Raw genomic sequence first — 14,139 nt, forward strand, 5'->3', positions numbered from 1 at the left:
TCCTGAGGGTGGTGGCTCTCGGGCTGCAGCACAATAGACACTTCTTCTAAGCCAGTGTGACTTGATTAATAGACTTAAGCCAGAGACACTTCAGATCTCACAATGTTTATTGCTCACTTCAAAATCCGAGTTCATTTAGAACAGTTGTTTACAGTGACTGTCTAAAAACCATGTCAAATCATTTAATTGGGATTATAACTGTGAACAGATCTGTCTAGGAAACACCAGCACAGCAGAGCCTGATATTGCCAAATACGTTCGTTTGATTTTAATGATGGGGCACAAAAGAATGCGTGGTAAGGGGTTGTTTTTTATTCACTGTTCCAGGACTCAGCTATGGAAGGATAGATGGCATTCTCGTGTCTGTACGATGCGGTGGCCAGACCTCCTCCATCCCACTGTTTCCATACTGCTCTTATCTGTGATAAGCAGATTGTGGGTGTCAGAAAGCCTACATACATGCCACTTCTGACCATCTGTGTAACTGTAAAACAACTCTAATGGCTGTCCTTAGGGCAGAATGTTGTAAAAACAGTAATTACTGCATGAAACTCCAGAAGAAAAAAGAATCCTTTCAGAAAAGAAATGCTTAATTCCTACGAGGGGATTAGGAAGGAGTGGTCTATGGTAAGAGATTTTTAATTTCAGGAGTCATGCAACATTTTGGCAGTAGTCGAGGCAAATGACTCGTCAGAAACTAAAAACAACAGACCTTGAAGTATTTTAAAAGCCACGAACTGGGGCTGGGCGATGCTCAAAGGGCTTGTGCCCTTTGCACTCAGGATTCCAGCCCCCACATTAATCAAAATAGCTAGGAACTGGGCACGTGTTCAGGCTGTTAGTGTCATTCTGAAAGAATGGAAACTTTGACGATCTACTTGAAAATCACAGTGTTGACATCATGATAATGGCAATTGAGAATTCTTTCGGTCCCTTTACTCCTTCAGGGTGAGTGGCAGCCTTAAGTATCAGAAAACCCAGGATTCTGATCCCCTATCCAATTCTGAATAGTATCATTATATTGAGTCTAAAAAAGTTCCTTTTGGTTTTTAAATGGGTAAAATCTAAAAATAGTGTGGTCCAACTGGCCATACTTAAATAATATCGTAAAATTAAAATCGGTAGATCTTTGTGAATACGTTCACAATCTTTAAGTACATAACATATGGCATACATAATAGAAAAATAATTTCTCCAAATGTAATTAGACCCAGGATCAAGTTTAATCAATACTTAGGTTTTCCTTTTTTGTATTCATAGAACCATTTTAAATGGATTCTTCTTTAACAAGAACTATTTCTTTCACAGGCAGAGAATGACTCTACCCTACATGTATGACCAATGTAAACATATGCTGTTTGTTTCCTCTGAGTTACAGAGGCTTCAGGTATCTTATGAAGAATATCTTTGTATGAAAACCTTACTACTCCTCTCTACAGGTTGGTAGACCTATTTATAAAATTTATCTTAAAGATCTAAAAACAAGGTTTAACTATAATATATAGCACTGATAATTGACCAAGTCTACAACTACTTCCTACTATTATAATTCAGATTTTCATAAGTTTAAAATGCGAGTGAGGCACAGCCAGGACCTAAAACAAATAGATGTCATGGAATAAAATGGGTATTAAGAACTGCACAGGGTATCCTGAAATGATTTCCTTTTCTTGATCAAACTTAAATAACAAATACTGCTAGAGTGTGTTATATATTATGGGAGAAAAATATGCTTGATAATTTAATTCGATGGCAACAGTCCGTGTTGGAGCTGTATTACTAGACAACAATACGCTATTTGGAAAGTCTCGATACCAGCAAATTTTTTCACACTTTTCATTGCTATCCTGTACTTTTCAGTGCTGTTGTTAGTAGTGGTTTCTCGTGCACATAGTTCCAACACCACACCCGTCACAGTGTAGCCTCCAGCCGCGGGACTCAGTTCTCCGTTACACTGCCATCAGACCTTTGTTGCTCTCTTACCTTGTGTCTTTCAGTCCCACATATGCGCCTAGAGTGTTCCTAGCTAGCAGAGGCATCCTTAGAAATCTGGAAAGCTTTTGGAAAATGCAAAAATGTATCTTGTCTTAGTAAAATTGTGGCATTTTCTCTAATAAAAGCAAGACTGTGAACTAGTTGGTACTTTAAGTTAGTGGCTTGAATACCTTTTTCTTGTAGGAAAAGGAATTCTGCCATTTGTTTATTTGGGGGTCACACAGCAGTTTTCAGAGGACTGAGCTGGTGTCAGCTACATGCAAGGAATGTACTAGCAATATAACTTTCTCTCTGGGCCCTGAATGTGATTTTTTTTTTTTTTTTGCTTTTTGGGTCACACCTGGCGATGCACAGGGGTTACTCCTGGCTCTGCACTCAGGAATTACTCCTGGCAGTGCTCAGGGGACCATATGGGGTGCTGGGGATCGAACCCGGGTCGGCCGAGTGCAAGGCAAACGCCCTACCCGCTGTGCTATCGCTCCAGCCCCTGAGTGTGATTTTTTAAATTGATCTAGCTGAGCACGTATGTAACTTGTGTGAGGCCCGTCCCTGGCACTGCCTGCCCACCATGGAGTGTGGCCACTATTTTATTTTTAAAAAGTGAAGTACTTTTTCTTGCTTTTTGGGTCACACCTGGCGATGCTCAGGGGTTACTCCTGGCTCTGCACTCAGGAATCACTCCTGGCGGTGCTCGGGGCACCATATGGGATGCTGGGAATCAAATCCAGGTCAGCCACATACAAGGCAAACTCCCTACCCACTGTGCTATCGCTCCAGCCCCCAAAAGTGAAGTACTCTCTCATTTTACAAAAGTAAAATGAATAACTTACATTTTATCACTGATAGACCCAGCCTTGCGTAGAATGTTCAAAGAAGATCTTCCATGAAGGGAAAGAATATGGGTCAGCAATGTTTATCTAAAGCAAAAGATGTGCCCTAGATAAAGAGAAAATTTTCCTTTCTTCTAAATTAACAATACGTTAACGTCATGATAACAATATGTCATACGGTTTTAACATAGATGATGCTAAAGAGAGTGGGAGGAAAGTACGGGAACGTCTCTGTGTTACGGTCCCTACACAACCTGCAGAGTGGAACAGCTACTTGAAAGGCTCCTCCTAACCTACCAGCGGTTCCTACCGAATCTCTCAAATTCAAGAGCAGGGTGGGGAGCGGCAGTATGGGGGGCTGGGTGCTTGCCTCGTACGGGGCCGTACAGGGGTTCACATACAATGAGCTTTTTGCGTCCCCCAAAGTAAACTTCTCCTGCGTATCATTGTCTTCATGTGACAGTGGTATTGCAGGTTGGGAGAGAAGCACAGCAGCCATGCCAGAGCGTGCCCGGCCTGGTTTCACTCCTCAGACCTCAAGGTCTCCCGAGCACCACAGGGTTGGTCCTGGGGCATCTCAGCTCCCAGCAGGCCCCTGCACTGAGTCCGCTGGCCTTGTTGACTGACGATATATGGAAACTGCATGTGAGTGAGCAGGATTTGATTTAAAAAAAAAGAAAAGTGTTTCAATCCACAAGGATGATAACTGGAAATAGAGTGACAAACCACTACAAGTTGGGGGGGGGGGCATAGTAAGGAAAAATAATTTAAAAGAAACATTGGGGAGCATGTAAATAAGATTCGAAAGAGAGGAAGTTGGTACAAATAAATTCAGATAGATTGTTAAAGAAAATTAAATGATCCAGGGCAAAAAAGATTCAAAACAATTTATACAATGTGTAAGCAAGTTGAAAGGTTTAAGCAAAAGGCTGTTACGCTATACATCACATATCTCATAGATGACAAACTTTCTATACAAGACCACATGTATTAAACGTACTTAGCCTACGTAGACTCACTTCTGGCTAATCAATTCTGGTTCTTGGGCAGGGGCAATACTTAAAAGATTAGGCATGTTAATGTACCGGTAAAACTTTTACAGAAGATACAAAATGGAATTTAACACATGGACTAGAGTTTACTGAAGGGTGACAAAAAATAGAGCTATTTAGATAATGCATTGTAGTTACCAGAAAAATAGTTCTAAATAAAAAAAATAGTTCTAAATATATGGATGGTCTCCATATACATAAAAGCAAAAATGAAACTACCAATATTTAGACAAATCTTATAAACAGAGAGAGATTTTACGCATACCCTTTCTCACAAATTAATAGATCAAGCAGACCCCCCAAAATTTTAAAACATCAATAAGGATATGGACATATGTTTCATTACTCTTGAGTAAATACCAAAGTGTGAGATCATTAGGACATATGGTGAGTGTTTAAGTTTTATTTTTAAAGCTGCCAAACTTTTCCAGAATTGCTATAACATTCACTAGTAACGTACAAGACTTGTATTTGCTCCATTGCTTCCTTAGCATTTGGTATTTTCAAAATCTTTATGTGTAGCCATTTTCATTATTAAAACTGTTTAGCCTTTCATCTTCGTTGCTTCTTTACTAGACTGTAAAGCCAGTTACCAAGTAAGTTTTCTTTTACTCAATGAGTTGCTCTTTTGTTTTTGGTGACAGGGACTCCCAAATAATGCTCAGGGATCAGTTCTGGCGATGCTCAGACCCAGAAGATTTGAGAGATCCAAGATAACCAGAGGGGTCGGGGCATGCACACCACCTATTTTAGTGATCTCCCAGTCCCCATTTTCTTAAGATCTTTCAAAGAACAAAACTTTTGGGCCACACCGTGCATTGCTCAGGGATCCCTCCTGCGGGGGTCAGGGGACCATGTGGGGTGCCGGGGATCAAACCAGAGTTGGCTTCAAGGAGAGTGGCCACCCTGACCATCATACTCTTGCTCTCCAGTCCCTTTTTAAGACTTTGAAACAGGCAAATAACGTTCATTTTTTTCTTTTATGGTTTATGTTCTGCCTAAATTATTTTAAAATGTTTCTACTGTGTATTTTCTTTAAAAAGTTTTATGCATAGGTATGTCATCACTTGTACATCCGTTTTTGTAAATATGAGATAAGGATGAAGTTTATTTTCTCCGATTCCATATCCATTTGTTTCAGAACTGGTAAACGCTATGATATTTTTTCAGGCAAAAAAAAAAAAAAACAGCCTAGAATTGGCTTCTTACTCATGTGTGGCTCATCTCACTTGTTCCTATCTTGCCAGTGATCGTGAAATTATTTGCTGCTTATTGATCAGCATGCAAAAATGCCTGCAGTTGTCCATTCTCTGGCTGCATAGAATTAGGGGCAGGTGGAGTTCAGATGATATTTCCTCTCCCTAAGGCCAGAAATAGACGTAACACCAGTGATTTTTAGCATTTAAAAATAAATGGAGGAAAATATCAACCTAGACATTGAGATCAATGAAATATTTTTTGTTTGTTTTTCTTTTTGGGTCACACCCGGCAATGCACAGAGATTACTCCTGGCTCTGCACTCAGGAATTACTCCTGGCAGTGCTTGGGGGGACCATTTGGAATGCTGGGAATTGAACCCAGGTCGGCCACATGCAAGGCAAACACCCTACCCGCTATGCTATCGATCCAGCCCTGATCAATGAAATATTTTTAAGAAATTAATAAGACAGCTCTTGTAATTGTATTATCTACAGTAGCAATGTCATCCTGTTCATCGATTTGCTCAAATGGCACCAGAAACGTCTCCTTTGTGAGACTTGTTACTGTTTTTGGCATATTGAATAAGCCATGGGTAGCTTGCCAGACTCTGTCGTGTGGGCAGGATACTTGGTAGCAGGATACTCTCGGGTCTCTGAGAGGGACGGAGGAATTGAACCCGGGTTGGCCACGTGCAAGGCAAATGCTCTACCCGCTGTGCTATTGCTCCAGTCCTGTCTACAGTGATATCTGAAATAAACCATTTTTACATGGCAGGCTCTTGCCACTCCTAATTAAGGACCTTCATTTTCATACTATTGGCATTCAGAGGTGTGAAATTTTGCTTAATGGCATCAAAACTATTTTTGATATGCATTCATCATTTGAACCTGAATCAAAGATCAGTGAAAGAGAGAGACCCCCTCGGAAGCAGACTTGGGCGGGCAGGGGCTGGGGGAGGGGAGGCGGTGCCGTGTAGTCAGTCCCAGGACAAGCACTAATGAAACGAAGGCTGATTTTCAGCAGCAATGGCGTTAAGTTTAGGAGACAGTGTTTTTCTCCCTGATAAGTGCAAAGTTATAGCTCTAGCAAGTCCTGAGATCTAGAAAGCTGCCTAAGTTTGTGGACATTTTGTTCGGGGGTGGGGTCACTCCTGATAGTGCATGGGGACCATATGCGGTGCTGGGGATCAAGCCCAGGTCCGCCACGTGCAAGGCGAACACCGTTCCCACTGTACTGTCTCTCTGGCCCCTAAGACTTGTTAGCTTTGCTTGAATTTTAACCACTAAATCCAACAGGAGGATTTAGGGATCTAGGGAGGGGCACACTTTAAGAAGTGTCGGACACCATAATACTGTGATCTTTGTAAGATTGTGTAAAGTCATAATCTGCTCATAGTCTCTACTAATATGGTTTTTTTTTCACCTTATTTTATAACTTACAATATGAGGTATTTTCTGTGTTTCTAAGTATTGTAAGGAAATGCAGGTATTTGCTCCTCATTGTGTGTGCATTATATTTACTATATAAAAACATGTCTTGGGGCCGGAGCGATAGCACAGCGGGGAGGGCGTTTGCCTTGCATGCGGCCGACCCGGGTTCGAATCCCAGCATCCCATATGGTCCCCTGAGCACCGCCAGGGGTAATTCCTGAGTGCAGAACCAGGAGTAACCCCTGTGCATCGCCGGGTGTGACCCAAAAAGAAAAAAGAAATAAAAGCATGTCTTTTTTTTTTTACAATATACACATAAATGTATTTATATAAATATTAAAATACATTTATATATTTTTATTTGTAAATCTATTTTTCATATTACATTTACATATTATAAGTCGAGTAGATCATCATCATCATCATCATCATCATCCCGTTGATCATCGAATTTCTTGAGCGGTCTCAGTAATGTCTCCGTTCGTCCTAGCCCTGAGATTTAGAAGCCTCTCTCTACTCGTCGTCCTTCCAACGATGCTACATTGGAGGCTCTTTCAGGGTCAGGGGAATGAGACCCAGCTAAAAGCATGTCTTTTGGGATCATTCTAAAAGATGATTAGCGTGTATGTTAGCAAGTTATTAACTAAATGCATTACATGCTGAAGTTTACATCGACTGGTGAAATCAGATACTCCAAGATGTAATTGGTGAAATAAATTTTATAAAGTCTGCACTGTCTCTACTTGAATTAAACTGAAATGCAAGATGACAGTCACTGCCATCATTCCTTTGGCCTTCGGATTATTGGTCTGTGAACTAGGCAGAAAGATCTCATCGCCAGCTCCATTTTATAGATAAGAAAAGTGACTGATGTAAGGCTGAATTCCCCACTTCTCCGTTACCCCATGTTGTCTGTTGGCTTTAGTTCTGTGATCCTTTGAAAATGCATTTTAATTGAGGGCATTAATTGTTTAGAGAGTGTAGTCATGATATGTACTATTAAGATTTAATGCCCTGATTGCATGCATGTATGAAACTCTCTGACTTTGTCTTAACTTTTTAGTTCCTAAAGAAGGCCTGAAGAGCCAAGAGCTGTTTGATGAAATCAGAATGACCTACATCAAAGAGCTCGGGAAAGCCATTGTCAAGAGGGAGGGGAATTCCAGTCAGAACTGGCAGCGTTTCTATCAGCTGACAAAACTCTTGGACTCCATGCATGATGTAAGTGTCAGACGTAAATCCAAATATAAGGACTTTCTGGGAATAAAGAGCATGTGCTGATCATTGTATATAATCATACACACAGTTTTCCCCAGTCTGTGGGTTTTGGTCTTTACGCATTTTTTCCTCAGATCGATGATGAACTTACATTTAACAGCATAATGCTAATACAGCAGTGAATGGTAGTATTTTTTAGAAGATAGTATTACTAGATTTTTGTTCTGGTAGGTTCTGGGGACCAAATTATACACAGGAGGCTTTTGTTCTAGGCACTGAGTGACATCTTCGGTCCCCTTAGAATTGGGGCAGGAGCACTGTTTTGGGTCACTCCAGTGGAGTTCAAGAGCTTCTACCACCTCCATACTCAAATACTTGTTCCGGGGCCACTTAGGGAACCGTATGCTGCTGGGATTGAACCCAGCCTCCATCCTGCACCCATCCCACTGAGCCTTCTCCCTGGCCCTAGGATTGGGGGGGATTGTTTTTGCAGTTAATCCACTCACTTAGAGTATGTTCGTATTTATTGTGATGCTCATTTCATCATGAAACACATTCATATGTTCTACCAAAAGTCTAAGTGCTTGTTTTAACTAAACTTCTGCTAGGGAATCGCACCCACGAGGAGTGTATTATAGGCCAGTTTGTTTAAAATGGATTAATGTTGGGGCTGGAGCAATAGCACAGTGGGTAAGGCGTTTGCCTTGCACGCGGCCAACCCGGGTTCGATTCCCAGCATCCCATATGGTCCCCTGAGCACCGCCAGGAGTGATTCCTGAGTGCAGAGCCAGGAGTGACCCCTGTGCAGAGCCAGGTGTAACCTAAAAAGCAAAAAAAAAAAAAAAAACCCATAAAATGGATTAACGTTCTGTGATTTACAGGACTGTTATTAGTGATTTACCAAGCACATAGGCCACCCCCATCCGCACCTCCCTCCCTCAAGGGCCCCCCAGACTCAACTCTGTGGCTCAGGTCCCCTGTTGTGCTGCCTTGGGCCCTCCATTGCTCCCTCCTGTAATGCCACATATGAACGAGCGCGTTTTGTATCTGTCCGTTTCTTTCTGACTGACTTCACATCAGCACACGACCCTCTAGTTCCATCTGTGTTGCCCCAAATTACATGATTTCAGGCCAGTTGGTTTATTATTATTCATGAATCACCGTGAGGTACAGTTACAGACTTACAAACTTTCATGCTTACAGTTCAGTCATGCAATGGTCAAGTATCCATCCGTCGACCAGTGCCCTTTTTCTACCACCAGTGGTCCCAGCATCCCTCCCACCCTCTCCACCCTGCCTCTGTGGCAGGGCATTCCCTTTTTCGCTCTCTCTCCTTCGGGGTGTTGTGGTTTGCAATAGAGGTATTGAGTAGGCCAGTTGTTTTTAAAAGCAAAGAGAGCCAGGGATATGGCTCAAGGATGTGCATCCGTGAGCAAGTCCCTGATTTATCCCGTCTCTGCAGGCCCCTGCGCCGTGGCAGGTATGGCTGAAAAGATCAATCTGACGTGCTCAGTGACCTGTTCTCAAGCCCAGTCTTACTCTTTTTCTCTTGCAGGTGGTTGAAAATCTCCTTAAATATTGCTTCCAAACATTTATGGATAAGAGCATGAGTGTTGAATTTCCCGAGATGTTAGCCGAGATCATCACCAATCAGATACCAAAATACTCAAGTGGAAATATTAAAAAACTTCTGTTTCATCAAAAGTGACTGCCTTAACCAGAAAGGTTGCCTTAAAGAAAGTTGAATTTATAGCTTTTATTGTACAACCATCAATTTTGTCCTGTAGCAGTTTCGTTGTTTTCTTGTTTTGTTTCGGTCTGGTTCTTGTTTTGTTTTAAATACGCACTACATGTGGTTTATAGAGGGCCAAGACTTGACAGCAGAAGCAGTTGAGCCGTCACTGGTCAGTGATGGGAAGGTGATAGTGGCTGATTCCTGTGGGTTCGATCCCATCCCAGGATCACCCCCACTCTCAGAGAAGTAGCACCGAGACCACCAGTGCCCGAAGTCTGTGTGATGAACTTGTTCTGCTCATACTTTTCACAGTTGGCTGGATAAAATTTTCTTCTAGACTTTTTTGGGTGTATTTCCCCCTGTATAGTTAGAGTAGCATTTTTTTTTTTGATTTATGCATGGAAACCTGAAAAAAGTTTACAAGTGTATGTCAGAAAAGGGAAGTTGTGCCTTTTATAGCTATTACTGTCTGGTTTTAACAGTTTTCCTTTATATTCGGTGAACTACGCTTGCTCATTTTTTTCTTACATAATTTTTGTATTCGAGTTATTGTACAGCTGTTTAAGATGGGCAGCTAGTTCTTGGCTTTCCTCAAGAAACTCTAAACATTACTCTTCTTTCTGTGTGAAAATGGGTTGGTGCTTCTAACCTGATGGCACTTAGCTATCAGAAGACCATAAAAATTGACTCAAATCTCCAGTATTCTTGTCAAAAAAATAAAAAGCTCTTATTTGTATATATCTGCTTCAGTGGAGAATTCCATAGGTCGTGCACATTAACCGGTATAGAGCACCTAGTCCAGTGACCTCCTGGATGAACTGAGGATGATGGTCGCAAAAGACAAATTGGGGTAGGGGGGACCTACCAAGAGGCACTAATGCACCTAATGCCCTGTTCTAAGCAGTGGTTAGATGGCAAGAGAGTCGGTAACTGTCCTGTCGGGACCTTTTGTTGTAGTCTCTGTACAACTCTTGAAAGTCAATGATTCCAGATAAGCAGCTGAAATTTTTCGTCCAACGAATTCCTCCCAAATTGTACCCCCCCAAAAAAATTTTAATACATTGAAGTGGCTAGATACCCATTTTCACATCCCCATCTGTCATCAATTGGTCTATCTTTTCCTGAAGAGACAGGAAAACTCAGCTACTGATTTTTTTGTGATTTAGAACGTATGTCAGACTTCCATGTTTGTAAAACTACACATCCCTATGTGTGCCATAGTTTTAACAAGAGTCTTGTGACTTTCTCCTCCTCACTCTTGAGAATTATCATTTTAAACAAAATAGAAGCTGTAGTAGCCCTTTCTGTGTGCACCTTACCAACTTTCTGTAAACTCAGAACTTACCATATTTACAAAGCCACGAGAAATTTGATTTCTATTAAAAGGTGGCCAAATTATTTGTGTAATAGAAAACTGAAAATCTAATATTAAAAACATGAAACTTCTAATATATTTTTATATTTAGTTATAGTTTCAGATATATATCATATTGGTATTCACTAATCTGGGAAGGGAAGGGCTACTGCAGCTTTACATGCAATTTATTAAAATGATTGTAAAATAGCTTGTATAGTGTAAAATAAGAATGATTTTTAGATGAGATTGTTTTATCGCGACATGTTATATATTTTTTGTAGGGGTCAAAGAAATGATGGCTAAAGCCTAGGTGATTTCTAGCACGTGTGAGCATTCGGACAGGCAGCCGGGTCTCAGAAAGCAAGCAGGTTGGCTCCGGGGAAGAGAGGGAGACTCGTCCCGTGTGTGGTGACGGTTGCCAAGGCTCCATCCCATTCAGATCACGGAGGGGGTCGTCCTCTGCCGCCCAGAATGCCTCCCCTTCTCTTTCCATCCCAGTCTGTCAGCACAGTTTTCATTTCCTGAATCTCCCCTGGCTCTAGAGTGTGTGAACAGGGGACAAGAGAAAAGATGGCACTTCCACACTGGCAGGTACCATCTCCTCGTACGGACCCTTCCCGTACAGCCTCTCCGACAGTCGAACAGACTTCAGCAGTTTGGCAATAATGACGCCTAGAGGTACCAGCAATATGTAAATAGTGCAGATTCTCCTAGGTTGCCAATAATACACTAATTCCTTTCTATCCTGCAAGAATTTACCAACAAAAATGAGGACGTGTTTTATGTTTTCTTTGGATGCTTTTTTGAATGTTACTTTTTCAGTATTTTTTGGAGCAATTATTTAGTAACAGTGTAATCATTCGCTTTTATGAATGCTCTCTGAAAGGGAATGCTCTTATGTGTAATGGTTTCAGTTGATATCAAAGTATTTTTTAAATGGTTTATAACCCAGCTGGATGTGAAACTTTTGGTGCCTACGAAATACCGCTTGAATATTATCAGTGACAGTGTTACATTTCTAAAAGAAGCTTCTGAAAGGTAAAATATTACAGAATGTTTTATGGTTAAAACCAGAAAGCACATCAAACATTAATCTTATTTTAGTCCCAACAACTTCAGTTCTCCATAAACAGAGCTGGATTTAAAGAAAAGAAAAAAACGAAATGATGTGCATGTTAATAATTCAAAAGTCAACTGACATTCATATACAACTCTGAGAAGCTGAACATTAAATGGAAGAAGAAGCTATGCCCTTTCAGAATATGTGGGAATAAAACATCATCTTAATTATGCTCGTGTATAAGCATGGGTTTCAGCAGAATAAAGATGCAGCTCTCTTTGAAAGCAGCTTCCTTGTCCATGTATGTGGTATCTCACCATCCCCAAACTAAATTAACTTTTGCATTGAGAGCTGGTGACACGTGGGTAACTCACAACAAAACCTGAGAAATATTTTTAATTACTGAGAGGATAAAGGTGACCCAATGATTTAGACCTTGCTGTGGTATCCTGTACAACTACTTTTGGAGAATAATGCCCAATTTTATTTTATTTTTTTAAATCTTTTTAACTGTGGGAGAGAGAGGACCTCCCTCCTGGGGGCGGGAAGGGGGGAAGGGGGGGCGGGGGGGAGGCGCCTCAACAGGAAACCGGATCTGGTTGAATATGAAGAGCTTGCTGACCAACATAGAATGAACTGCGTGTCTGCATGTTAAAAAGCCAGACGTGTGAGAATCGGAGTGCAGGGGTGAGCAGTACAGCCTATCGCCATTAAGTCTTTTCTGTTTCAGTACCCTAAAACTACATTACCATGAGCACTCAGACCTGTCAGAATACACAAACTATCGTGGTCCTCAGTGAGATTTTCACTTAGGCTGATCAACCAAAATTCTCTAGCTATAGATGAATGTTGTTATGTGCCTGGTTTGACAGTTGGAAAGGCGGAGGTGAGGAGGACACTTTAAACCACTTTGAATGGAAGTTTCATCATTTTCCAGACTATTAGTCATCTGGTTCACTAGGTTTAGTGACCAGGTTTTGGAAAAGGATTAGCTTCTCTCTAGGAAATACCTGAAAGGATTTTATTTTCTGATGAATAGCTGTATGAAAATACCCTCTTCAAATAACTTGCTTAACTACATATAGATTCAAGTGTGTCAATATTCTATTTTGTATATTAAACAAATGCTATATAATGGGGACAAATCTATATTATACTGTGTATGGCATTATTAAGAAGCTTTTTCATTATTTTTTATCACAGTAATTTTAAAATGTGTAAAAATTAAAACCAGTGACTCCTGTTTAAAAATAAAAGTTGTAGTTTTTTATTCATGCTAAATAATAATCTGTAGTAAGAAAAAAAAATGTCTTTTTACCTACGCAGTGAAATGTCAGACTGTAAAATCTTGTGTGGAAATGTTTAACTTTTATCTTTCATTTAAAATCGCTGTTCTGGTATTACCAAACCACACATTTGTACTGAATTGGCAGTAAATGTTAGTTAGCCATTTACAGCAATGCCAAATATGGAAAAACATCATAATAAAAATCTGCTTTTTCATTATATGACTCCAACATGCTTTTGTAGCACTTAGGTGGTTCTAACTTTTTTTTTTCACTCATTATAATGAAGAGAGTTATCACTTAGGAAACCTAAAACAATAGGATGCATATTTGAATCTGTGTAATGGTGGATGCACACAGATATGGCATAAATTCAGAATGCGATTAACAGTCGGGCCAGACATAAAGACTCTCCAATCCAGGCCGAGTCATCTGTCGTGGCTGCAGTTACTGAAGGGAGAACTCCTGACACTTCTTCAAATTTGTCTTTATTGTGGAAAAATAATAGATCACATAAACAAATGTTATCTTGCCAAAACTCTTCCTCCAAAATTAGTCAACAAAGTGAGTGAGGAAACTACTTAATCACTAACCTTAGTCACTCGGGATTGGGTTTAACGGAGCCTGAGTTGAAAGTGCAGCAGGTAAGGCATTTGTCTCGTAGGTGCCTTACCTGGATTCAACCCCCCAGTTCTGCATGTGGTTCCCCCCTGACCCCATCAGGTGTGATATCTGAGCACTGCTGGGTAAAATCCCAAAACAAAACCAGAAGAATTGGTTATTACCAGTAGCTTGAGGTACAGTGCAGAATGCAGGATGGGGCACCCCAGTACGTAAGTATACTACTGTTTTGTTTGAGGATAAGGGCTCCCAGATGACCTCAGGAGGATCATGTGCTATGGGCAGTCAACCCAGGTCAGGCATGTGTACCCTAAGTGCTGTGTTGTCTCGTGGTCCAACTACTGTTTGAACAGTC

The 14,139-nt window shown here is 40.8% G+C and overlaps 1 protein-coding gene across 6 annotated transcripts in view; it reads left to right on the forward strand.

Moving 5' to 3' along the window:
• Nucleotides 1–13,388, forward strand: part of NR3C1 (nuclear receptor subfamily 3 group C member 1) — an 89,391-nt gene extending 76,003 nt beyond the window's left edge. For all 6 annotated transcript variants that reach the window (XM_055141543.1, XM_055141542.1, XM_055141541.1 and 3 more), the window contains exons 7-9: nucleotides 1,309–1,439; nucleotides 7,571–7,728; nucleotides 9,281–13,388. In XM_055141543.1, the coding sequence (XP_054997518.1) occupies nucleotides 1,309–1,439; nucleotides 7,571–7,728; nucleotides 9,281–9,433 (442 nt within the window). In that variant the 3' untranslated portion in view covers nucleotides 9,434–13,388. The remainder of the gene's footprint in view (nucleotides 1–1,308; nucleotides 1,440–7,570; nucleotides 7,729–9,280) is intronic.
• Nucleotides 13,389–14,139: the final 751 nt, after the last annotated feature.

This window comes from Sorex araneus, chromosome 6 (genome assembly GCF_027595985.1).
Source record: "Sorex araneus isolate mSorAra2 chromosome 6, mSorAra2.pri, whole genome shotgun sequence".
Lineage (NCBI taxonomy): Eukaryota > Metazoa > Chordata > Mammalia > Eulipotyphla > Soricidae > Sorex > Sorex araneus.